Genomic DNA, 26257 nt, shown 5'->3' with positions numbered 1-26257 from the left:
TTCTTGCTGCTTCTTCCCCAGCAACACAACTTAGAAGAGGACACTGGACACCTCTGACTGGTAAAACATCTGCAGTAGCTACTAGAGGCTATTTCAGCATGGAATCCCTTATTCTCACCTTTGCTTGTGCTGCAAACAATCTGCAGAAATAGGAAATGATTAAAGATGTAAACTTTATGAGTCTCACTTTGAGACATTCAGAGGAACAGCTTGTAGAGACATAATAAAAAGATCAATAAAGCCTGGTTAGTGTGGTGAAAATGTTCCTTTATGCGAATAGTGCAAGCAGAAGGCTCAAAGGTCAGCAGAGAGGAAACAGGTAAAATTAAGAGGACGACAATCTGACAAACACAGACAGAGAAGCATCAGATGGGAAGAGAGGAGGCATGCATGCAGTGAGCAGATACGACCGAAGCTCTGGTTACTATTTAACCAACGTAAAGGGATATGTAAAGCAGCTGCTGGAGTACCAGATGTAATATTTAATAGGAGAATATTCAGCAAATGGGAAGTTGTCACTGTGAAACCACTAAGTTCATCCCAAACATTTGATCTGAAGAATGAATGGAAAACAACAAACCAACTATTTCATTTTCACCTTCAGGGTCCCAAAAATATCTTCAAAGAACATCAGTTAATCAACTTCATTAGTTTTAAAAAAAACCCAACATCTAACAGAGAGTGAGGTCAATGAGTTCATTACCATGTAGTGGAATATCACTGGCCCCGCCCACTGACGACATCGGCCAATCACAGAGCGTGATGCAGGAAGTTGCAGAAACGAAAGAACTCACCACGAGATTTCCTTTAACATGATTTGAAAAGTTTTTATTTTGGCACATAGCAGTTCTGGAGAGACCGTCCTCCTTATCTCAACGGAGCGGCTGCTCTCCCCGAGAACATGGTGGTTAACCTTGGCAGCACATGGACGCTGCATGTTTGCTCTGAGCAGATTAAAACTGAAGTGTGGGTTCAAAAATGAAAAAAAAAATTGAATTGAGACAGTTGGACAAAGGGATGAATCAAACTTCACAGAAACTTAAACTCTGATGTTAACTGGAAGTGGAAGAAATGGTTGAGAGCGGTAAAAAACATTTTATTTTGTTTGCGTTCAGTCTCACAGTTGCACCTCAGACTCCTGAGCTGCTCTTCGTCTGAACAATGTCAGGTCTGTTCACATGAAATTAAGGTTTTTTGTCATGAGTCTGCTTTTATTCCTCTGCCCACAAGCAAGATTCTTTGGGTGAGGATAGAGCTGCACCGACCCGACAGCAGATCTTCCCTCCTTTTTCCTTTTGCTTTTCAGGAGGTTTCTTCTGGTTCATGGATCCCTCGAGAACTACATATCCTCTGGACTGACAAAAAAACAAAAACCCAAGAGCTATGTCTGAGATTGTGACATTTCAACTGGGGATTACAAAGACTGAACAAAAACAGGAAATTAAGGAGATTAAATTAAGAATGTGCGACTTTTTGATCCAGTAGATCTGCAATCACCAGTGTCCTGCATTGTTGTGTTAGCATGCTAATGTTAGCGCTCTTTAGTTAGCTCGTAGCTTCACATTGCATGTAAACTGACACAGAATGAGCGTGCTCTAAAAACTCTTACTAACATCCAAATAATCAGTGAGTATGTTCTTCTTCTCTCTAGTTCTTGACTAAAACAGCTTTTATACACAAGGGGAGGAGCCGGCCGTCACGTCCATGTAAACACGGCTCTGACAACAACACAGCCAGCGGGACTCGAGCTTCTCACTCATTGTAGACAGTCATGACTCAGAGAGACATTTACACAGGACAGACTGGATTTATGATTTATTTATGTGGAACATGTTGCACATTCTGCCTTTAATAGAAATGTAAAAGGAGATGCAGAAACATAACACAGAACATTTTCACTTCAGCATGTTCCCTTCATGTCTGATGATATAATAACTTTATATAATAACCTTTTTTTTTTAACATATGCCTTTTTGATCTGTTCCGATTGATTTGGGTGCATCGGCTTCTTTTTACTCATTGCCTTCTGAAAGTCGAAGGTCACTGTAGTTCATTAAATAAAGTCTGTGTACACAGCAGTCAGAGAGTGTTTAAAAAACACTGAAGGGGTGACTTTCATTCAAGGGCACGAGATAAGTCGTGGCTCTGAAGAGTTTATTTAGGACAAAGGTTCACACAAACACACTCGGATGTGAATGGAAAAGAACGTTTTTGATCAATAAAATGAGACACTTTTGATCCTAGCGCTTCAAAAAGTGCCTTGAAGTGACCAAACAAAGACTAAGGAGACGCAACATGACACAAAGTAGATCAGCAAAGCAACATGGATGTATGTGCTACTCACTGTTTGGGTATTAACTTTTATCTGCCTCCCCGTTATTTGAATGTTCTATCAGATATGCAAACACTTCTTATTGCTCTCCTCTTTTAAACATTACCCTAAGTAGTAAAAACAATGATCGGCCTTTTCTCACGGTTATATTTCCTGCTCAACGCCCTCTTTATATGCAGCAAACACAGAGAAGACTTGGCAAGGAAGGCCTTGTGGGCCATTCGCAATATCCCAGGTAAAAAAATGTAAATATTACATTTTGAAGCCTGAGTGACGTCCCCCGTCTGTTCATGCAGGGGGTGCTGGAGTCCCATCGACGGCGGTCCCCATGCTGGAAATGCTGTCTCATCCTATCAATCATCAATCAATCGCCTGTCAATCATGTCAGCTACACGCCTTATTGTGAATAACGCTTCATCAAATCAAAACTGATGAGTCATCAAAACTTTCACCCCCTGTACAGTGTGTGCCGATGGAGACATGAGCTGATCAGAACTGTTCGTTCTTTTTGAACCAGGCTGTAAACATGTTAATCTCTGCTGTAAAAACAGGCTATTTAGAATGGGTGTGTGTGTGACTTCTTGTGCTTCTGCAGCCAGCAAGACCAGCAAGTTTGGAATTTCCGACTCTCAAGAACTAATGGTAACACTATGCAGGCTAGCACAAGGGACTGGCATCTGTCGCTCAGTGGTACAGTCGGTCGTCTCTCAACTGTAAGGTTAGAGGTTTGACTCCCAGCTCCTGCAGCAACATGCCAGATGTGACCTTACTGGGCCCAGACCCAGGTGATGGTTTGAAGTTTTACGGTATACTGTTTCTTTGTCTCGATTAAGTTGGCTTCACTCTGCATTTCAGAAGGCTGAATTTAAGCTGCTAAAGGCTTCATATTTCTACGAGGCATGAAAGCAATCTGCAGTCATGTTGTCTGTTAAATCTAAATATTCTCCTCAATACATTTTTTTAAGAGTAAAATATAGTTAACACGTGTTTATGTTATTCAATGACAGTATTCAAAAATCATCCTGAAACCAAGTGGAAACTTGAGATGCTGCTGTTACCACACGTGCAGAATCAGCTGCACAGACTCCTCACACTGTAGTCCTTTATTCCCACCGCCTCGTGCACTTTAGCGCCTGCTCGTTGACACGCACGAGAGAGAGGCGCCCGTGGTGTGCGTGTGTGTGTGTGTGTGTGTGTGTGTGTGTGTGTGTGTGAAGGGGAGAGCGAGAGGTGGGTGGTGGTGGTGGTAACTTGCCGGGAGCGCGCCTGAGAATCGGCGAAGATACCAACCAACCAACCAACTCGTGAAATGGGGTGGGGGGAACTGCCACTTTAATGCTCCTTAACGCTGCGTTCAAGGGCAGCTCGTAAATCCCCCAATTTGTTGGTCAGGAGAGTGAAAACGTTCACTTTGTCGTTAAGTGTTCATGTTTGGTATTTAAATAAAAAAAGTAGTCTTTTTTGTGGCAGAGGACAGGAAGGAGAAGATTCAGATTAGGGTTTTATGTTTGGAGGTTTACCCTGACATGTTGATTTTGGAGATTTTAATCATGAATCTTCTTTAAAGAAAATGTTTTTGCTAGCTTTATGCAATTTTCTGCAAATCCTTTCAGAGAAGTCAAGACTAGTTTTTTTGCCTTTTGAACAGTTTGAGAAACAGCACTTACTCCATGCGATATCTGCTTTTTTTTTTTTTTTTTTTTTTAAAGGCCTGAATACCCTTTAAACATGAACAGGCAGTATCTGAATGCAAAGCAAATAAGACCAGCAGTGTGTATGTTGGAGATTAATGTTGACAGATGCGCTGATTCCCCAATTTGCATCCCCTTCGTTCCAACTCTCGCGCAGAGAGGCGCTCTGTGTAAAAAAAAAAAAACTCCGAGCTTTTCTGCAGGCCCTGAACGCATCCAGACACACAGCTCTCCTGTTGCTCAGAGGGGAGGCAGGCCGGTGATTTTCCGCTGCCGCTGATGTCTCCCCGTTTTAAGAGACAAAGGTCAGAACGAGAAGCTTATAGGCAGGATAAAATATAGGCTACCGACGCGTCCAGCCCTCAGTCGCTCTCACGGACACCACAGGACACGGACAAGACGGAACGGACACGGGAGCGCGCGATAAGGACATTAAAAGGACAAAATAAAACACAAAATCGCATCAACAGAACAGGTAACGGAAAACAAATCGACATATTCGTGCACACCTTGAAAGCATGGCAGAGAAGGATGGCTTCGCTTCTCCTGAGCGTTTTTCTCCCGATTCTTAATTTTAATTTTTGTCTCTTTCTTTCTTTCTGTCGCTCTCTCTCTTTCTCTCTTTGTCTGAATGGCAGGAATTCGTTTATTTAAGCTGTCTCTTTTTATTATATATATATATATATATATATATTACAAAGCACAAAGGCCTTTGCTTAAAAAAAAAAAAAAAAAAAAAAGTGTAGGCTGTTTATGGATGGAGGAAATGAATGCGTGTTAAGTTGTAGTTGTGGCTGGTGTTACTGGAGGTGTGGATGCAGGGATGGTGTTTGCTGGTGAACACTGAGTGGAAGCTGCGAGGATAAGGCTCGAGGCGGTGATAACGTGCGCTCAGGAGGGATCTTTGATGGATGTGCAATTTCTTAACAACGTTCAAATGCATCACGGCTCGTGTGCATCCATGAAATGTGTCTGCTGTCTGTCAGGTTCAAGTTATTTAGAAAAGGCGTGCGTGTGTTTCATTCTCAGAGGTGTTTCACTTTAATTCCTTTCGTTTTTTTTTTTTTTTTTAAGGTGTCGAGCAGTTAATTCTCAGAATTCAGTGGGTTTTTTTTGTGGTTGTTTTCTTTTCTTTGTGCAGGTTTACAAATAAATGTAGGCCTGCTTTATCTTTTTCATACTGAAGAAAGAGTCGCGTTGTGGCTTTACATTTTCGCTTCCTTTTTTATTTAATTCCGTTAACGGGCTCTTCAGTAGAAAGGGGAAGTGGAGCGCTCGAGAAGGTCGTGAAGTCGCACGTTGCACATGGTGCGCCGTTTCCTCTCACCACGAGCCCCCTCTCTCTCTCTCTCTCTCTCTCTCTCTCTCTCTCTCTCTCCCCCCCTGTTTCCTGCCTCTCTCTACCTCCAGTGTCACGGCTCTTCTCCCTCGCGCTCAGTCTATCTGCTGAGCAGCCTCAGTGATGAAACTCTGACACTCACCATAGATGTGTTTAAATGTGGAGACTAACTGCAGTGTCCTACATTTTGCGCACGTGTTGTGGACACTACACCTCCAACATGAAATGCATGTGGAGGTGCATCACTCCTGGAGACAGACCTCTGGGTGCTTTTCATGCATGTGTCTTGTCATGTGTCTTGTGATGGCTGTGAGAGAAAAACAAGAGGCACACAGAGAAAGAGAGAGAGAGATAGAGAGAGGAGGGTTGGGTTTGATGGCTGTCAGCTGGTCCTTTTTGGATCGCAGTCAATCCTGGAAAATTACCCAGACTTGTTATCGCTCAGAGCCAAGCCTCTCATGGATTTGCAATCTACATGGAAACGTTGCATTCAGTTCTGAAACCATCACTTCTTACAATAACGCCTATCCAGTGAGTGTTGGCGCTCTAGTTGTTGAGTTAGACACCTTTTTGGTGTTACCGTTCACTAATCGAAGCGAAGGTCGGCTGGAAACGGGCTGAAGTTTGATGGTGAAGAAATCTGGTGACAAACCACACTTAGTCAGCGGTTGAGGGACAGACGGTTCTCACGGCCAAGTTCTCACAGGTTGGTTTGTGGCCCGATTTTGCAACATGTACTGCTGTTGATTCACCTCTCAGGTCTCCACAACCGTCCTCTTCTTTGTTTGGATTTTGGTGGTAAAATCTTCTAAAGAGTGTAAGAGGTGGCGGTTTGAGCCGCTGAAATGACAGCTTTAGTTAAGAAGTCTAACCTGACGTTGTTGCATATTCGGTGGCTTACTTGACTAAAGAGTCTTGAACGGGTCAAGACGGCGGGGCCTCCTCATACGGCAGCCTCTCCTCTCCGCTCGCCATGTTTAAGTAATGTGTGCTATAGGACACCGGTGTTGTCAGCTTCCCCCGACTTAAGCGCATGGTGATGGGATATTTACTTGGGGGAAAGAGGGGTTTCTTTATCCCAGTGCATGGACTCACAGGCGCACACAAACAGAGCCAATACGGAGAGAAACAATGCATGGAAGATCGTTGTATGCAAATGCAATTCACAAGCGCGTATTGAACCGCGGATTTCGTATTTCAAATTGAGAATTGTTGCATCCCTATTATCCACTCAGACCAATCTGCCAAATGTGGTGTTCTAGGAGTGAGAGTGTGCGTCCAAAACCTGAAGGTAAAAACAGCACAACGTGTGTCACAATAACACATGACTTCTATCCAGGAGATCTGAGCTCAGTTCTGTTGGGGAAAGTCAATGTTTACTTCATCCAGGGAGCTGATTTCTTTGATAAGATTTATAACAAGCTATGTCTTTTAGAAAGTCAGTTCCAAAAAAAAAGACACCTTTTAACCAAACTGCAACCATCTCAAATGTTAAGCCTGAGTTTATGATTGTTATTGCACGTCCAAAAGTCATAGTTGTGAACTTTTTTTTTTAATTGTGGCAAATAGTCTTGTTCACACATGCACAGAACTCCTGATATTCTCATGCCGAGTGTCATGTGTGAACACAAACAGCTGAATGTTTCTCTCTTCACCCGGAGTTTCTCCTCCAGCCTCCTCGTATTTGTTCTGCAGAAAGTCAGAGTGAGCTGATGTGAGAATGCAGCAGGATATAATCAGGAGAATTCACCTGGAGTGAGTGGGAGGGGGGGTGACGTTTATCCCCTGTGATCGCTGCACGATCATAGACTGTCTGCACGCCACCTCTACCATCTCCGTGTTCTAATGAACCTGCTGCATTATGTTTCCTGTTCTCCAGTTTATGTTCTTCTCCACTCTTTAGTTCAGATTGAGATTCTGTTCAACTACACGTAGCGTTGATAGAAAGACAAATATTCTCATTATAGCGTCGTGTAGAGGAGTCTGTCCTCCCCCCCCCGTCAGTCAGGGATAGTCTCCCGCTGTGACATGCATGTGTGAACAACCAGATCAGGAGGATTTCAGAGGCAGTCTGGAAACAGCTACTGTTGTATTTTTGCCTTCACTGAAATGACAGCTTTAGTTAAGAAGTCTAACCTGACGTTGTTGCATATTCGGTGGCTTACTTGACTAAAGAGTCTTGAACGGGTCAAGACGGCGGGGCCTCCTCATACGGCAGCCTCTCCTCTCCGCTCGCCATGTTTAAGTAATGTGTGCTATAGGACACCGGTGTTGTCAGCTTCCCCCGACTTAAGCGCATGGTGATGGGATATTTACTTGGGGGAAAGAGGGGTTTCTTTATCCCAGTGCATGGACTCACAGGCGCACACAAACAGAGCCAATACGGAGAGAAACAATGCATGGAAGATCGTTGTATGCAAAACGCAATTCACAAGCGCGTATTGAACCGTGGATTTCGTATTTCAAATTGAGAATTGTTGCATCCCTATTATCCACTCAGACCAATCTGCCAAATGTGGTGTTCTAGGAGTGAGAGTGTGCGTCCAAAACCTGAAGGTAAAAACAGCACAACGTGTGTCATCACAGTTTGGGGGCTTATTGCATGTAGTTGATTTGTAGTTGAAGTGGACACTAAACGTTTTCAAGCTGGATGATAAAAGTGTGGGATTAAACTGCTCTACAGGTCCTAACACGGCTAGAAGTAGGGTGTGTTTTTATGTGTTTGACCCTGAGTCTCGTCTTATCTTATCTTTGCTGCCTTAAAGTCTGATGTGTGACACTCGTTTGAATCATCAAGGCCATCACGTCCACACGCACACACACACACACAAACACACACACACACACACACACACACACACACACACCTCACTTAGATGTGTGTCAGTTGGTGATAATCTGATCTGGTTTAGTTCCTGGACTAAACACGCACACCCCTAGGAATGTCTAACAGTCACTTGCCATATTCATCTAAATTCTTGAGACCAGCAGAATAAGGAAAAATTAGTAGGGAGCATCGGTATCGAGAATTTTGGCTCAGCAAACACCAGCATATCATTGACAGGCTAATTTCAGCCAGCGCGGCACCAACAGATATTTTGGCCGCGCTCCATGAATAATGTAAAAAATGCAAATCTGGAGTGTCTGCTCTCGGGTTAAAGTTGGCGTCAATGGGGGTTTCCATTTTTGTGACTGTCGAGGTGTAGCTCTCTGGCACGCACTAAAAGATTTGAAAGAGCCCACACATGGCGGCAAATCACAACCAGTTTAACAGTTTTGTTCTCATAGTGTTTGGACCAACCCAGCATGTCGTACACTAACAGAGTCTCCACTCTCAGAACATGTCATCTGATGCGACTTAAAAGTAGACAAACATGAAGATCGTGGCTAGCTGGTACATCATGACAGTAAACATTTTGGGTTCGGCTCCTTTCCTCGTCTGTTTGATTGTGGTTTGTTTTACAGACATGTCGTAGAAACACTCGGGTTGTTGCCACAAATCAACAAGTTGGTCCTCCCATTTCTGACCTCCATCTAACTTTATGCTTCCCGTTTGCTGAAGTTATCTACATGACAAAGTTTGTTGTGCTTCCTGCTTGAGTCAGCTTGCTTCCCAGAGTCCATGCTCGGGACATGTTTAATATTTACGATTTCAAATCAGTACGGCCCCGATCGTCGTCCATGCAGGTCGAGGAGGTGAAAATAGCTCTTAATACAGCTCACACCGCCATATTGCTTGGAAGCTATGCTAACAGGCTCTATGGAGAAAGCTGATAATGGCGAAAAAATATAAATATAGTGGCGAGACGGCTGCTGCGTCAGGCCGGTCTTGTGCTTTGGCTGTTTCGGGTCGCCGCAGCCGAGAAACAAAACCGGCCTGTCGGCAGCAACCGTCGCGGGGTCCCAGCAGCCGGCGGGGTCCCAGCTCAGGGTCAGGTTTCATGTCATTGAGGAGAATGTGATTTATTTCTGGAGCAGGATGCCAAGTGCACGTCGTATCGTCATGCACTGTCAGGAAGAAGGAAGCCAATCACTCTGATGGAAGGTGAACGACGGACTGCAATGACAGACCAGCATCCCCTTGTGGCCACTGGACCCGTTTACCAAATGATGATGGATTTGTTGGATGACCTTCAGTCAAATTCATCAAACATAAATCATCAGAACAACTGAAGGAGCAGCTTTTGAATGAACAAAACAATCAAGAAAACTCAACTGCTGCTTAAGACGAAGGGAGTTTTATGGATCTCTGATTGAGACGAAGGTTACGTTGGCTTTCACCTGGATTGTCAGTTATAGAAGCTGGATGTGATATTTCTGTACATTTTCAGGTCGAGTTTGAATAATCTTGTTCTTCCTCAATTGTAGATGTTTTAATCTGTTGATGAGGAATACTTGTTATAGTCTGAAAACTTCACAACAAGCAATTGGACAAAATTGTCCTTAGCTCGAGCTGCAAGCTAATGTTAACGCTCTTCAGTTAGCTCGTAGCTTTACATTGCCTATAAATTGACACAGAATGAGCGTTTCTGATAAATGTATGAGTAAAATGTCGCACATTCTTCCATTAAGAAGAAGGTAAAAATTAATAAGGCTCAAGTCCAAATCAATGGCGGTATGACAATAAATTCAAATATTCTCTTGATGTGTATAAACGGTTAGAGTGATGAGTCATGCTTACAGGAAGCTGAGTATTTTTTTTTTTTTGTGTGCTTCCCACGTATCGGATACGACATGGCTACTTTGTTAAAACAATACAAGCTTGCATTTTCTTGCAGCAAGCAAGTCATTCATGATAAGCCCCGGCAGCTTAGTGCTAAACACACTCACTCAGGATGAGAGCAGAGACCGCCGTCGGGTCAAACCTCCCCTTATCAACCAATGAAACGCTTGGGAGTGGTACTGATTTAACACCTGCTGATCTGTCAGTTATGGATACTTCTACAAAAACAGGCCAAGTCATAGTCAGACCTGTTCTGCGTACAAATGTTGGATTAAGTCGAGCGTCAGGAGAGTGTGAGTGATGGGACAGTCGATGGTGTTTTAACAGAAACTGGGGCCTGGTGATCTGCTGTGACTTGAGCTCGATAAGAGTGAAAACCTACGCACTGCGTGGTTTCACTTTGACTCCTGTTACACTCTGACATTGACACTTTTTTTGGGTTGTGATATTCTCGAGCTTGTTTTTACAAGTTTTATTTTTATCTAATCTTTTTTAAGTCTTTATCTGCATGTGACTCGCTGTCTCTGCAACACATCACACCACTCTCTGCTACGTGTTTAATTTGAACAAACCTCTGTGTTCCTCTCGCTTTCTTTTTTTTGTCACTTGACATTTATTTGCTCCTTCTCTCTCCCCCCCCCCCCCCCCTTGTTTTTTATTTCAACCTTTCCTTCTGTTTCCTCTCGTTGCGCTCCCCTTCTCTCGGTGCCTTCCTTGTCATCTCTTCTCTCCACACAATTATACGCCCTTTAACTTCTGTCTCTTTCCATTTCACTAAAAATTAAAGTGAGAGGCGCAGGGAGTGATGTCAAAGTGATGCAGAGCGTACGACGAGGGGCGAGGAAGCTGGTCGTAGGAAAAGGACGGGGCAGGAGGGAGCGGTAAAAAATGAAAGTATATAGAAAAGATGGAGGTCGACAGCAGGGCAAAGAGAAGGGGAGTCGAGAGGGAGTAAAATAAAGGATGCAGTGGATGAAAAAGAAGAGAGAGTGGAGGAGGGGGAGGGACTGAGATGATGAGTTAAAAGAAGAGATAAGGGACACAGATGTGACACAGGAGGACTAAAGCAAGTGAGACAGAAAGAGGAAGAAGAAGAATCACAAATAGCGATGAGATGCGGAGGCAGAGAAGGTGTAGGAGGAGGCACGAGATTAGAAACCTCGATGAAAGGACAATTAGGAAATTTACGGAAAAACAGGATGGATGTGTTGAAATGTGATGAAGTGAGAATGCGAGTGAAGAGGAATGTGAGGGCATGAGAATACGCCGGGAGGAAGACGGGACAAAAAAAGGGGGGAAGGTAAAAAGAGGAGAATGGAAAAATGGAGGAGTGGGAGTGAAGGAAATATGGAGCAGCGAGAGGAGGAGCAGCGAGAGGAGGAGCAGCGAGAGGAGGAGCAGCGAGAGGAGGAGGAGAGAGGACGAGGAGGAGGAGGAGGAGGAGGGGATCACTTTTTAAGTTACTGAACGTTGATACGAGTACTCCAACGTTACAGTCCTTAAAATGTCTATGTAGTGGGTTTACCTTTCATCGGATGCTCCTTGCTTTCTGACGACAACAAATATAATACCATGATTAGGTTTGCATCCTAAAGGAAAGTTAAAGGATAAGATGTGAATAAACTCAAACTTGCATCGCTTGTATATCGGCCTTAGTTGATTTGTTTCAACTAAGGGGGGGAGAATTTCTCTCGACAGTGTCTGCGTTAAGATTCAGCCTCAGATTGCATGATTGGACTCCTTTTTTAATAAAGTTGCATTCTAGAAGTTGTTATCTTCTCTTGTCTGACCTTAAGAAGCTGATTCATGTTGTAGCTGTTTTTGCAGTCTTTCGACCTTCGAAAAATCTGTTTGTGTTGGCTTTATTTCTTCTCGGTCCAAGTGTTTCTGGTACCAGGCAGTGCTTGACTTAGCCAACAGGTCATCAGAGCGAGCATTAATCATCCTCCGGTGACTGGTAGTGTCATCAGATAAATCGATGTAGTGAAATCTACAGACCTGTGCACGTTTGGGATGGTGTTATGAACTCAGTTTCCTGATGCATAAACACAGATGATTGCACACTGCATTATCAAACCTGCCAACCCCTGTGAAGCCCAACTCTTGATGTAATTCTCTTTTCATTTCTGTAAGGTCCATGTCCATATTTGTTCACCCCAGTGTTTACCTCTAAGTTAGGATATGACCTCATGGCTCAAAGTCCACTTTTTAACAACAGCCTTTGAATGTGGCGATCGCAGTCATTTGACAGAGTTGTAAATATTGAAAACATGACTTCCTTTAGAGCTTTGGATTTAAATATTGTAATGCCTTTCCTCAGGGTGAAGGTGTTACGCAATTAGAAAAGCTTTTATTGAAACATGAGATTTGCAAAACCTACTCTACATAAATATTAACAAAGAGTTCTGCTTCCATTATTAATATACATGTGCATCAGAAGCTTATTGATTGTAGTTCTTAATAATCCTTCCTTTCTCCTTCCTTCCTCTTGTTCAGCAGCATCTGTTGAAATATCTGCAGTATCTGCACTTTTTGTGAAATTCACTTTTTTGTACAAATTGTAAGTGCAGCATCTGCTCCTCAATCTCTGAGAGTTTCGTAGTTCTACTGCTTTATTTCCCCGACATATTGGGTTTTTTAGTTACGCAGTATCTGTAAAATACACTGTGAAACCAAGGCAAACTGCAGTAAGTGACACTTACTGCATGTGTCTCGTAGAACGCATTCATGTGTTGCATTCAGTGTTAATTAATTAATTGATTTTAATAAATTGTTCAGTTCATATGAATTGTTGCTCACATACCCAAACATACAGGCCTGTAACTGTAAGATTGTGTTTGTAACATGTATATATATTTTAGTCTGATCTATAAAATAAAATAGGAAACAAAACAAATGAGTGGAAAAGAATATACGGTACATCTCGTTTGTCTACTCAATTACATTAAAACCCATTAACAATTGTTTGTTACTGCAGTCCATCAGTGTTTGGCCATATAATTATTCAGCAGTAAAACCAAGGCAAAGTGCCGTAAAACTGAAATGGTTAACCTGAATTTCAAATTACAATATGTTTCAAATTCACTTCACTTTCATCTAAGCAATCATACAATTGGTTTTTAAATATAATTTTATACTTGCACTTGGCAAACAAAAAACACAAAAAGCTGGTTTTCTCAGTTTGGCATTTTTGCAGATACTGCACTTTGGCTTTGTAGGGCAGCACACACTGGCACAGAGGGGAGTGTATTCAGTTTCCTTTAATGTTATTAATTAACCGTAGAGGATGTTGGTCATGAAGTAAAAACGTCCCTGTGTTTGTGTAATCATTAACTTGCCTGAGGGATCATTACACCCGTATCGTGCAATATGGGTTCTTTTCTGTTGACACCCGATAATGGGGACATATTCTGTACATGCGCGCCATCGTCAACGCAAACGGAGCGAGGAAACGCCATCATTATGTCGACTGGTTTTGTACAAGAATCCTCTCTGTCCCTCTCTCTCTCCCTCTCTCTCTCGCTCTCTTTCTCTCTCTCTCTGTCTCTCTGTCTCTGTGTCGCTCTCTCTCTCTCTCTCCCTCTCTCTCTCGCTCTCTCTGTCCCTCTCTCTCTCCCTCTCTCTCTCGCTCTCTTTCTCTCTCTCTCTGTCTCTCTGTCTCTGTGTCGCTCTCTCTCTCTCTCTCGCTCAGCCATTGTTGGGTGGAAATTTACAGCTCTAGATGTGTCATTGTGGCTCTGATAACGCCTGAACGTGTGACTGATTACAGAGCTGCATTTAAATCATTTCAAGGAGGAAGCGAGAGGAAAGAGTTCCGCTGCGTTCTGTTTAACCTCAGAACTCGGATTTACTCTGTATAAAGTTGTGTGAAGTTGGAGAAAATTAGACACACGCTAAAAGGGTCTCTAAACAAATTCAACGCAATGTGGTCCCCCTTCTTTTCTTATGTTAGGCGTCTACATTTCCCTGCAGTTCCAGAGTGATGTTTATGCACAGGCATTCGTGTATTAGACTATGCTGTATGTGGATCTATATTTGTACGCTTATTTATTATTTCTCGCCCCTACCAGTGCAGGAGGCAGGATTTGGGGGTACGTGTGTGGCAATTAAAGTCTTATAGACTGCAGTACAGTTGTTTTTTTCTAAATCGGGTTGACCTGTAATTGATCATCTATATAAATTATCAGTTTTTTTTGTAATACCCTTTTGTATTTTTCATTTTTATTATATATACTTATACTTTTTTTTTAAATGCATTTATTCATTACCTTTATTTTCTTAAGATGTTTTTCCCCGGTCCAGACGGGGGATCACTTCGTCCCCTTCACGACATTCAGATTGAAGGTGAAACGTCACAGCAGTGCAAGTAGTGTGGCTTGAAACGACGGTCTGAAGAGGTCTTTTGGCCTCGACAATTTTACAAATCCTTTCAGAAAACCAAAAAAAAAGGGCCCAAGTGTAGGTGAGGGCTGCAGCATGTTTTGTACCTCACTAAATACACTCTTTGATAAGAGAGGCTTCAAAAAGTCTGACATAAAGCCAGCTCTGAATAATCCTCAGACTGGATCAGTCCATCAGCACCGAGCTCTCATCTGATGCCACGTTTTGAAACTGGGAAGTTGAATCACTACTCTGTGGCCCTTCTGTAGTAAAGTACCCGATCAGATGAAGCCAGTCTGATCTTTGCTGGTGTTCAATATCCACAGAACAAACAAGCTGCAAAATTCAACCGAGGAAGCTTTTTCTAATTCAGTATGCAGGGGCGCTGTAAAGGCTTCCTGAAAGGGCTTTTTTTTTGTTCCTTCGTCCAACCCCCCCCCCCCCCCCCCCCTGTGAGGTGCATGTGTGAACAGCCAGGTCAGGAGAATACCCGGAGCAGTCCTGAAGTTTTCTAGATATTTTCAGGAGTGCAGATGTTAAAACGGCATTACTGACTGACCTCTGGTCATGCATTGTGTTTTTGAACTGACAATGTCGACACGGTTGGATTCATTACGAGCGTGGCTTTGTGGTTGGGTGAGGATATCGTTGAATGCTTGTGAGAACAGTTCACATGATCGGAGACGGCCTAATTCATTCTTGCGAGTGTTGACACATGCACAATAAAACCTCGCAGTTACAAATCTGAAAACGAGCCAAGACTCGGCTTCAGAGTCCAGACTACTCAGGTTATGAACTATGGACACGATTAAACATCATAGTTATTGATGGAACATGTGAAAGTGAAGTGAAATGGTTTATCAGGGACTAACGTTACCCCATGGATTAATTAATGAGTCTCCTGACGACAGCTGGGAAGCTTTGGAAAGGAATAAAAAATCATGATACACATCGTCATGGCTGTAAGGGGACACATTCTGTCTTTGTGCTTTTTTACCTTTTTAAATGAAGTCGGAGTGATCCGCCTCATCCACAGATATTACTCCTGTATCTGTGACATCACAAGATTGAATCCCAGTCGCGATCAGCGTCGTTTTTTATTTCCACCGGAGCACAGCTGACATCAGCGTGAGCATGACCCTGACCTCTGCAGGGCTAGTTGGCTGTGGACAAAATCACAAACATTGCCCCTCCTCTGACTGAGTGATGCCAGAGTATGTGAAGTAGGGTTGGGTGATATCTGCAGAACTGGCCTATGATGTGGTTCAGATTGAAACTTTGTAACGGGAAATGTTATTGTTGGTCTTAGTGTTTGCGGTTTGTTTTGGTGGGTAAAAGCAAGAAAAGCAAAAGCAGCCAGACGGGACACAAAAACCCTCCAAACCACAAAAATCCTGGGGTTTTTTTGGAAGCAAAGGAGGCAGCACGAGTCGGGTCAATAATTGGTAATCAGCAGTAATAGCATTGAACAACTGAACACAAACACCACGCTGTCTGATAATCTGTTAATATGAACAAGTCTCTGAAAAGTCTCTCTCTCTTTCCTGTTTCTGCAGAATGGCTCAGAAAGAGAAACTTCAGTGCCTGAAGGACTTCCATAAGGACACCCTGAAGCCATCTCCTGGAAAGAGCCCCGGCACGAGGCCTGAAGACGAGGCAGAGGGCAAACACCCGCAGAGGGAGAAGTGGGCCAGCAAGCTGGACTTTGTTCTGTCCGTCGCTGGCGGCTTTGTGGGTTTAGGGAACGTCTGGCGTTTCCCGTACCTCTGCTATAAGAATGGTGGAGGTAAGACGTTAAAATATCACAACCAAAAAAAAAGCTGTTTTCACAGTGTTGCCTCTTGTTACTCCATGGCGTCTTCAAATGTCTCTGAATCTTCTCTGTCTGCTCGTCACTTGTTTCTATTTCTTTTACTGCTCTTACCTTCTTATTGCTGTTATCTTTTTATTTGCTTTTAGCTCTTTTAATTTCTTACATCTTTTTAAATCTTTGGTCCTCTTGGTCTCAGCTCGTGTTGTTGGGTTCTTGTGTTTCCTGGGTTCTTATCATGGTTCCTTGTAATGGTTGGGATATATATGTCTGTTGGGTATCGTGCACTATGGGTTCTTTTCTGCTGAATTGTATTTAAGTATTGTATTTTAGTATTTTGCATTTGTTCTGTTCTTGCTGTTGTTTATGTTCTTCTGTGTTTGGTTTAGTTAGCTTTGTTCTTGTTTTTGCTGTTTGTCAAAGCACTTTGTAAACCTGTGTTTTTAAAGAGGTGCTATATAAATAAAGTTATTATTATTATCCTTCTTACTTTGGTCATCATCTCTCCTCTCTTCCACCCAGGTGCATTTCTCATCCCCTACTTCATCTTCCTGTTTGGCGGAGGTCTGCCGGTCTTCTTCCTGGAGGTCTCCCTTGGTCAGTTCACCTCTGAGGGCGGCATCACCTGCTGGGAGAAGCTGTGCCCCATCTTTACTGGTATGTAAACTCGTCATATCTTTTGTCTTTGTATGCTCATATTGATTCCTGGTCGGCGTAATACTGATATCCTAGTCTATGAATTCACATTGAGCTCCACATGCACATACACACACACACACACACACACACACACACACACACAGCGCTGCACTCTTCCTGCTGGCTCTGCTGAAACCGTCTCCCCTGACCTTTCTTCTTCTGCTGAGGAGGAGGAGGAGGAGGAGGAGACAAGGGTGTTTGTTCATGAAATCACCAGGGCACACTTCCTCCCCGCTGAGGTGGAGGTCGGAGCAGGCCGTGCATGAACGAGGACGGCGGTGGTTGTGGGTCCGATGGTGGTGGTTGGGCGTCAGGGACGTTGGGTGGTAGTAGTGCCAGATCACCTCGCTGAAGGTCGGGGGAGCTCCGTCTACCCCGATGTCCCGATCGGTCTTTAAACTAGAGCTCAGGGATGTGGGACACCGTTTGCTGTGATCTAATCTTCCCTCCTATTGGACGCGCGCCGAGATGTGGCCACAGAATGCCGCCTTACTTACTGTCTCGCCTCCATTATGACATTCAGATTGAAGGTGAAACGTCACAGGGGCGTGCATATGATGGCATGAAACAGAGTCACAGACGAGGACGACACATAAGCGTTTACATTTGAGTTTCGTTTAGTCAGAAAAATAAATTTACAACATACTGTTCAGCTTTTCATCCAACACCAGCAAAGGTACTCTGATTCAGCTTTAGGCCCCTCCCACTACAGCGTGCTCTTCTCAGTTCTCAGCCTGATGAGCACCTCGCTGGGGCGTGTGTGTCCCTGCTACCAGGTTGAACATTTTCTTTCAGACCTCTTGTTGTTTTTCACAGAGGAATGGCTGTGCAACATAAGGCTGAGTCACACCAGACTCTCCTCCAATCAGATGGCCCAGACTTTACCCTGCAACTGTTACCAGGCAACCAGGCCCGCTCTGGTTCACCAACACACTGAGGCCTCTATTCTGCCTCCTCAACCTTCAGTAGCTCCCATCTCGTCTCCCCGTTGGAAAACCTTCTCTGCCGCTGAGGAGGAGCGTTTAGATTCTTAGACGTCTAACCTCGTTAAGGAGACGCGGCTCATTCGTTTCCTCTCACCTCCCCCTCTCCTCCTGCTCGACAACCACCTGAATAAGGTTAATGTGTTCATCTACGGCCATCCTTCCCTCACTTGGCACATATTCTGTTTTCTCATTTAAAAAAAAAAAAATGTAGACATATTATTCTCCATGTTTGAAGATTTAGACACGTTCTTTCTTTCTTTCAGACACCACCTCCCCCCCCCCCCCCCCCCCGGTCCTGTCTCGCCCACACATACGCACACAAACACGCACACCCAAGACGGTGTACAGAGTGTCCCAAATCACGTTGCTACGGCAACAGCGCGGCAAAACATCAGAGAGAGAGAGAGCGAGACGGAGATGGAGAGAGATCACAGGCTGATAAAAAAAATGAGAGAAACTGGAGGAAATGAAGACAGAGATGAGGGGGGGAGGAAGGAGAGAGGAAAGGAAACAAAGCAAAGTAAAAGGAAGAGATGACAACACAGAGGAGGGGGAGGGGGGTGAGGAAGAGAGGGAGACAAAGAGAGGAGGACAGGTGAGGCAGAGAGGGAGGAAACAAGGAGGATGAAATTAAAATATGGAAACAGTAGACTCCTCTTTTTGTATATGGACAATGTGTCATTTGTTGTGCAAATATACTGAACGCACTTTATAGTAAAATACGGGCGGGTGGCGAGCAGGTGTGTTTCCTCCAGCCAATGACAGCGCAGCAGGTGAGTTTAGGAGTGGATACATTTAAGCGATTGGACGCCATTCAAACCGGTGAATATGACGGACGTGGACGTAGCAGCAAAGAAGAGAAAATATAATCAGAGTGAGGAGAAACACCAAGCGGATAAAGCTCGTTCTAAAACGAGGGTGAACCTTGTGTTGACTTTTACTCGTGGACGTGGAGTTGGTCTGCTTCCTGTTGGAGAGGCAGGTGACAAACACCAGGCGGTTAGCTTGTGCTAGCGTACGTTAGCTTGCAGTGTAGCTACAAGCAGTAAACGTACACACTAAGTCCTGCAGGGGGCGGAGCTTCTGGGGGCAGATGAGCCCAGGAGGAGGGGCCACGCTTGAATGTTGTGTTTATAAGCTGCAGTGAAAATGCTGCATCAGTGTGCAGTTATTTTTTGCGTCTTTCTAACCCGTGTACTTTCATTAAATCAGAGTAGATTCTGCTGCTCATACTGCCGTGTTACAAACCGTGAAACTGCCACTTAAATGTCTGGCATGTTCAGCAGCTGAAGGTCAGATATAAACACAAATCATGCCGTGGTCAGAGACTCACGAGGACTGCAGGAAAACAGCTTTCGATCTTACTTCTTCTTTTACGAAAACAGAAACTTAAAACACGTTAACGCTGCAGAGCATCCGGAGGAGAGCTGCAAACGTCAGACGCTGGACGAGGAGCCAATGATGAAGTGGATTAGAGAACAAATGCTTTCCTCTCTGAAAATGACATTGCGGTTTAGCGCTGACTTTTTGTTTTCAGACTGTTTTTGGTTCTCTATTTCATTCTCTCTGCTGCACTTGTTATGTCACCAACAAACCGGCTTCATCCTTGCAGTGGGAGTCTTCTCACGTGCCAGTGTGAAAATAAATATTTCTACGTTTTTTTTTGTTTTTTTTTTGTTGTGAGACGATCGATTGTGAATGAAAACAGACGGAGCGAGGTCAGCTGAGGTCAGCAGATGAGAACAAGAAATGACATCATGGAGGAGGTTGCATCTGTTTGTTTGATCAGCACTGTACCATGTCATCTGAGCAGCAGAGTGTGTGTGTGTGTGTGTGTGTGAGAAAGATGGAGACGCTCAGCAGCTGCGGGTTTAGACGAGCGTCGGAGGGACTAAAATGAAAATGGTTAAATAGCTCTCACAATTTTACACACGTGCGAAAACACACTCTGAAATTCACACACAGACACGTATATACAGATGGCTGATGACGGTGAAGGGCATTCATTTGGATGAGTGGTCTCTGCCGCTGTGTGTGTGTCTCCTGACAGTACACACACACACACACACACACACACACACACATACACACACACACACACACACACACACACATACAAGTCAGGCTAATACACTTATGAGGACGTTTAGCGCGCACAAGCATTACTAAACCTTCCACCTGAAACCACATTCACGACCTAATCTCTGCCCGAATGTGGACTCATACACCCGCTCCTGTTTTATGAGATGAGCCTCATCTTTATATCCTCGTGTAGGAGGATACACGCGCTCTCTCACACACACACACACACACACACACACACACACACACACACACACACACACACACACACACACACACACGCTCACATGTTATTGAGCCTGTGTATAGCAGCAGCTCATTCTTAAGGCCAAGAGTGACGCAGTGAAAATCAGCCCATCGCTCTCCTAACATGCCGAACAAGATTCAAGTGCAGGGCAACAACAGCGAAGGTTAGAAAAGCGGAAACCTGACGGCTGCAGACCTTGACGGGGAGCTAAACATACAGCAGTTTGTTTACGATCTCAAGCCGATGGATCAACCTCGATTCAACGTACTCTTCTATCTGCCAACTTTTAAGTCATAGGAATTTTGGATTTGGAGCGTGGTTGCAGTAAATCCTGTGAGGAACGAGCAGCGTTATGTAGGGCAAACAATGAAAACAGTGTTTTCCACAGCAGTAAAGTAAACACAAGAAATCCAGTGACATTGTCAGTTTTATCTGTAACACTGAAGGATAAGCGTGCAGAGTCAAGATGTGAATCTTTAACTTCCTTTCAAAGTCACAATTTCACCCTCTTTTGGTTGAGGAGATCTTTTCTGGCTGCACATGTGCTTCACAGTTTGGGAGCTACATGCACAGAGAGCTTCATGTGAAAACAGACAGAAGGCAAATACTAACGAGGACAGAGAGCACCTTAAAGGAGATCTATTATCCTCACTTCAACCATTAATGAAGTCAGTTTGGGACACCTGTTTAGCAGCATTATGTGCAGCTCAAAAACTTCCTTATTTATCTGACACTGGTGTCAGTAAAATCCCTCATTTCAGCCTCTGCTTGAAACGCTTCATTTTAGCTACTGTCTCTTTAAGGGCCCGCCTCACCATGTGCCCACTCTCCCCTGATTGGCCAGCACTGTTTGCACATGCAGCAACATTTGAGTACATTTACATAGCTTATTACTTATACTACTTTATTATTGCTTTCACATGGTACTTATGCTTATTATATTGTTATTACTATTTTTATTTTATGAACTTATCTGTACTTCCTTCTGATTTTTGGTGTTATGAGCAACTGTAGCAAACAAATTTCCCCCTGGGATTAATAAAGTATTTCTGATTCTGAGTGAGCTTCAGGGTGGGCGTGTCCTACAACTTTCCTCCATGCTTTGCTCTGATAGGTCGCCAGAACCTGACGTCAGGTTCTACTACGTTCGGGGATTTGGCTAACAACTGTGTATGTTGTGTTTAAAGAAACATTGTCAAGGTTTAGTTTGGACATCCAACATCTTCACGTGATATGTTTATATTAAAAAATATGGAACAGATCTCCTTGTTCTGTAGGTTTGAACACATTAAGTCTAACAGCGTGAGACAAAAGCATCAGTTCAGGTTTTATTCTGTTAAATTCAGGAGGTAGATCTCATAGAGGTTTGGTCACATTTTATGATACACAATCTGCACAACACCTCCACCCACCAGCATCTGTTCCACTTCCTGTTTCATTCACTGTGTCGCTTCTTTGTGCATCCTCTTTGCAGACCAATCGAGTTTATCGCATTACACACCTTCCTCCTGCACAAACTATGTGGACATTTGAGGAACTTATACGGTTAAAAGTGTCGGCCTTTGAAAGGAAGTTGAAGATTTGAGAAGAGGAAATGTTCTCTTTAGAGTGTTGTTTACTTATATCACATGTTGCTGACATATCTGCTGCTTTGAGAGAGAGCGACCTTTCTCCATAAAGATTGATGATGCTGGTTTCCCTCTGCTCCACTTTATTGTTCTGTTGATGTTTTCTCTATCATCACCTCCACCTCCTTTCTCCTCCAGGTATCGGTTATGCCTCCATTGTGATCGTGTCCTTGCTGAATATCTACTACATCGTCATCCTGGCCTGGGGTCTCTACTATCTGTTCCAGGTAGGTTTGAGAAAAAAGACACTGATGGAAACATCTTTTTTTTTTTGTAGCCTGAATCATAGATGACTGACGTTGATTGTTGCATGTAAAAGTTACATTTGCGGTTTTTCACACATGCACTCCTGAAGATATCTAGATAATTTCAGGAGGACTGCCCCTTTTAAATCCTCCTGATCTGCTTGTTCACACATGTACCTCACAGCTGGAGACTATCCCTGTCGGACTTTCTGTGGCAATACATGACATAAAAAGAACGACGTAGAAGTGACCGGCTCTATTATAAGAATATTGATATTTATTTTTACGTTTTTAACTTGTCATGTCTCATGAGACCCCTCGCCCCCCCTCCAGTGACGTGCATGTGTGAACAGGCAGGTCAGGAAGATTTCAGGGGTAGTCCTCCTGAAATCCTCCAGACAGAGGACAGAGGGACTCTGCTGACACAGTCCCCACAACACATGTATAGAGGCCCAGAGGGGATGATGGAGCAGCCTTACTTTAGTATAAGTCTGTATTTTATTTTGTAGGTAAAATAGTCTGACTCTATCTTCAACTGGACTGAAAGGACACCTGCCAGCGAATCAGGAGTAATCACATCCTAACCCAAATTTGTGTCCTGACATAACTCTAATCTTTCTATGGATTTCAGTGTTTTCAGCCGGAGCTGCCCTGGGCCAAGTGCAATCAGCCCTGGAACACCTATCGCTGCATCGAGGACACCTACCGCAAGAACAAATCCTTCTGGGTGGCCGCCAACGCCTCCAACTTCACCTCCCCCGTCACCGAGTTCTGGGAGTGAGTTACATAAGAGGACACATGCATGCACAGCTGTAGAAACCACACTTTGTTTTTGTTTTTTTTAGGTGGAACGTTTGGTTAAGGTACAACGTCTACGTTAATGATCTTTAAAAATAGATTTGCTGCAGCCAATCAGGACCTGCATTTAAGGGAAAAAAACATTCAAACACAGGACACTTCAGGGTTATTATCTTAACTCCTCTGGGAACTTGGAAGATTACAAAACCGTATGTGACATTAAACTTGAATATATCATTGAGCATACAAATCTGAGTGTCAATAATTTATTCATAACTATTAGAAAGCCAAGATGAAAAAGGCGAATCTTGCTAGTTTAGAACATTTCTCAGGACTGTGTGGGCCTGGCAGCTCTTGTTTTACCTCCATTCAATGTGAATTGTGCAATCGCATGGCTGGCTGCTCAAAGCATCTTGGAAAATGAGTATGGAGCCAAACTAGCGTCTCACTTGTCAATTATTTTACATCTAAACCAAGCAGAAGACTTTGGTGTTGAAAAATGAAGCCAATGCTGAAGTGCAATAAACCTGCAGTTTACTGATTGTCCACTAGAGGCTGGATGTAGAAGCACAGGAAGTCACATACACACCCATTCAAAAAAGCCTGTTTTTACAGCAGAAATTAACATGTTTACATCCTGATTCAAACATTCAAAGGTACAGTCTATGATAAAAACGCACACATGTAGAACATTGATTGTCATGGAATGTTTTTGCCATATTCAGCTACGATCGAGTTGCCGAGATGAACGCGCACACTGACGGCGCTTTTCCTTCTCTGTTGCAGACATAATGTGCTGGGGATCACCAATGGTATAGAGAACATTGGGACTATTAAATGGGACCTGGCTCTGTGTCTACTGCTTGTTTGGGTCATCTGCTTCTTCTGCATCTGGAAGGGAGTAAAGTCCACCGGCAAGGTAAATATATGTGTGTCTGTTTACCCATAATGCCCTCTGTTTACAGCTGTTTACACTCTGCAAAGTTGATCCCATCTCTTGTTTTTTTGTGTGTTTGTTTGCTTGCTAAAAAACTTGCTGAACCCTGTCTTATCTGTTTATCATTTTATGATTGCTAAATGTTAACGCCTGCCAGAAGTCATGACGGGCTGATGGTCATATGATGTTTTCACTGCGGTCTGACCAAGAGAACAATGAGAGCAATGTTTCCAACAGGGAGGCCTGAGGAAGCAGCAAGTGCATGCGCTCGCAGTGTTACGGTTCTAAATCCATGAAGAAAAATCATGTTCACAGCATTACATCTGAATAATTGAAATAAGATGCAAACCAAATCTGTGCACTAGTTCATCATGTGCAAAAGCCTGCTTGTTTTACGGGGTCTGATATTTAAATTAAGGCGAGGTGGGACTTAATGTGTTTGGATTCTGTAGCAGGGAACAATACAATACTGTCAAGGAAACATCTGGTTTCACTTGGTTGTACTTCCTCCCAAAGACACTGAGCTCTGCAGCAGTATTTCCTGACTGAAATAAAGTTTGATTTAATGTACATTTAAGACTTCTAGACTTTTTAAAAAGATTTATTTTTTGGGCTTTTGATGCCTTTATTTCAGAGAGGACAGTGGATAGAGTCAGAGAGAGAGGGGAATGACATGGGGAAAGGAGCCACAGGTCGGACTCAGACTCCAACCCTGGTCGAGGACTTAAGACTGCACATGGACTAACTGCTAGGCCAGCACCCCTAGACCTCTAGACTTCAAGGGTTTAACAAACTCAGTAGATGACACAATAAAGAATACTTCGTTTTTCCTGGGCGCCAGAGTCTTTTTACAACTGTTTTCAATGAGTAGAGAGTGTTTGCAGCAGCAGGCGACCGCCCAGAGAAATAGCGTAGCGCCCAGCATCCTCTCCGAGCGCTCAAGTTGAAAATCTTGCCAACTTTTTTATAAAGTCCACCAGTATTAACTCATCCTTTAACACACATGCATACACTGACAACAAGGCAGCGGGAGCAACTTGGGGTCTAAGTGTTTTGCTCAAGGACACATCAGACATGTGACTGCAGGAGCTGGGGATCGAACCCCCGACCTTCTGGTTGAGAGACAACTGACTCTACCAACTGAGCCACAGCCGCCCGTAAATTTTTAATTTTAAGAACCAGTGGATGAAATTCCTGCACTGCTGCCTCGTTTACAGGACGACGCCTTTGACAAATATAGAGAGAGAATATTTAAGACCATGTTCAGTTTCTGGTCCAACAACAACAACAACAACAACAACAACCACTCGGACGCAGACCTCAGGCGGCTCAATCAATCCCAGACAGCTCTTTTTATAGCCTCAACACTTCTTATTGATTGGCCTGCCATGAGTTATGCTCTCGGGTTGCACCAAGCTGTAACTCTTGTAATGAAGTCGCTCCTCCAAGGCCAAGTCCTGTCACCGCTTGCCAGATAACACAGACTGATATACCGCCATTGATTTAAGGCGCAGGCTGTGGTCTCTTCAGCTCATAATCTGAAAAATAACTCTGGAGAGTCAACACATCAAACATGATTCCTGTTTATGATGAAGAACGTTATCAAGCAGGCGTAATCTTTGTCATGATTGAAACTTGCCGTCTTGATCCTTTGAGGGTCCTCCTTTGGATTAAAACAATACCGTGATCTCTTTCAGGTGGTCTACATCACCGCCACGTTCCCATTCATCATGCTCATCGTGCTGTTGATCCGTGGCGTGACACTGCCAGGTGCTTCAGAGGGCATCAAGTTCTACCTGTACCCTGATCTGGCCCGCCTGAGGGACCCAGAGGTAGGTACCCCTGCACCGTCTCAGATCCCACCCCAACAAACATGGCCGACAACAGGCAGATAGAACAGGCGTTCTTAACGTTTTTGGACCCGGGAATAGCAAATCAAACTCTGCATGAAGTGGTCGGATGGTGTGAACATGATCTGATTTGATGCGGATGTTGTGCTTCCGTCTTCAGTCAGTTCGCTTCCCAATTGGCTTTAGTTTTGTTCCATGCCATTGACCACAGAGTGCTGGCTCGCCTATCCTCCAGGTTCCCCTCTCACAACAGAATATCAAATCATAAATATTAAACATGTTCATTATTTATGACTTGAAATCGGTCTGGTCACTTGGATCGCTCTGATCATACTTGACGACACAGGAAAGTCTGGCTACATGATCTTTTAGGACCATCAAGAAATTTGGCCTTTGTTAGCCTGCTTAAGCAAACAGTGGCATCCATTGGTAACGCCAATTAAACGGTTAAAAAAATGGTAAAAAAAATTAAAAGCGTCCATTTTTTCTTGATGATGGACGCCTCTCTTT

General features: G+C 43.7%; 1 protein-coding gene across 1 annotated transcript in view; it reads left to right on the top strand.

Annotated features, from left to right (window-relative positions):
* The first annotated feature begins 4278 nt into the window (after positions 1-4278).
* Positions 4279-26257, top strand: part of LOC109998342 (sodium- and chloride-dependent taurine transporter) — a 36848-nt gene continuing 14869 nt past the window's right edge. Inside the window, exons 1-7 of the mRNA XM_020653137.3 lie at positions 4279-4498; positions 16022-16251; positions 16798-16932; positions 22056-22144; positions 22794-22939; positions 23747-23879; positions 25595-25729. Coding sequence (XP_020508793.2) covers positions 16023-16251; positions 16798-16932; positions 22056-22144; positions 22794-22939; positions 23747-23879; positions 25595-25729 — 867 coding nt within the window. The 5' untranslated portion in view covers positions 4279-4498; position 16022. The remainder of the gene's footprint in view (positions 4499-16021; positions 16252-16797; positions 16933-22055; positions 22145-22793; positions 22940-23746; positions 23880-25594; positions 25730-26257) is intronic.

Source organism: Labrus bergylta, chromosome 5, assembly GCF_963930695.1.
Source record: "Labrus bergylta chromosome 5, fLabBer1.1, whole genome shotgun sequence".
In the NCBI taxonomy this organism is placed as follows: Eukaryota; Metazoa; Chordata; class Actinopteri; order Labriformes; family Labridae; genus Labrus; species Labrus bergylta.
The sequence above is the reverse complement of the archived record's forward strand: the minus strand, read 5'-3'. Positions and strand labels throughout refer to the sequence as shown.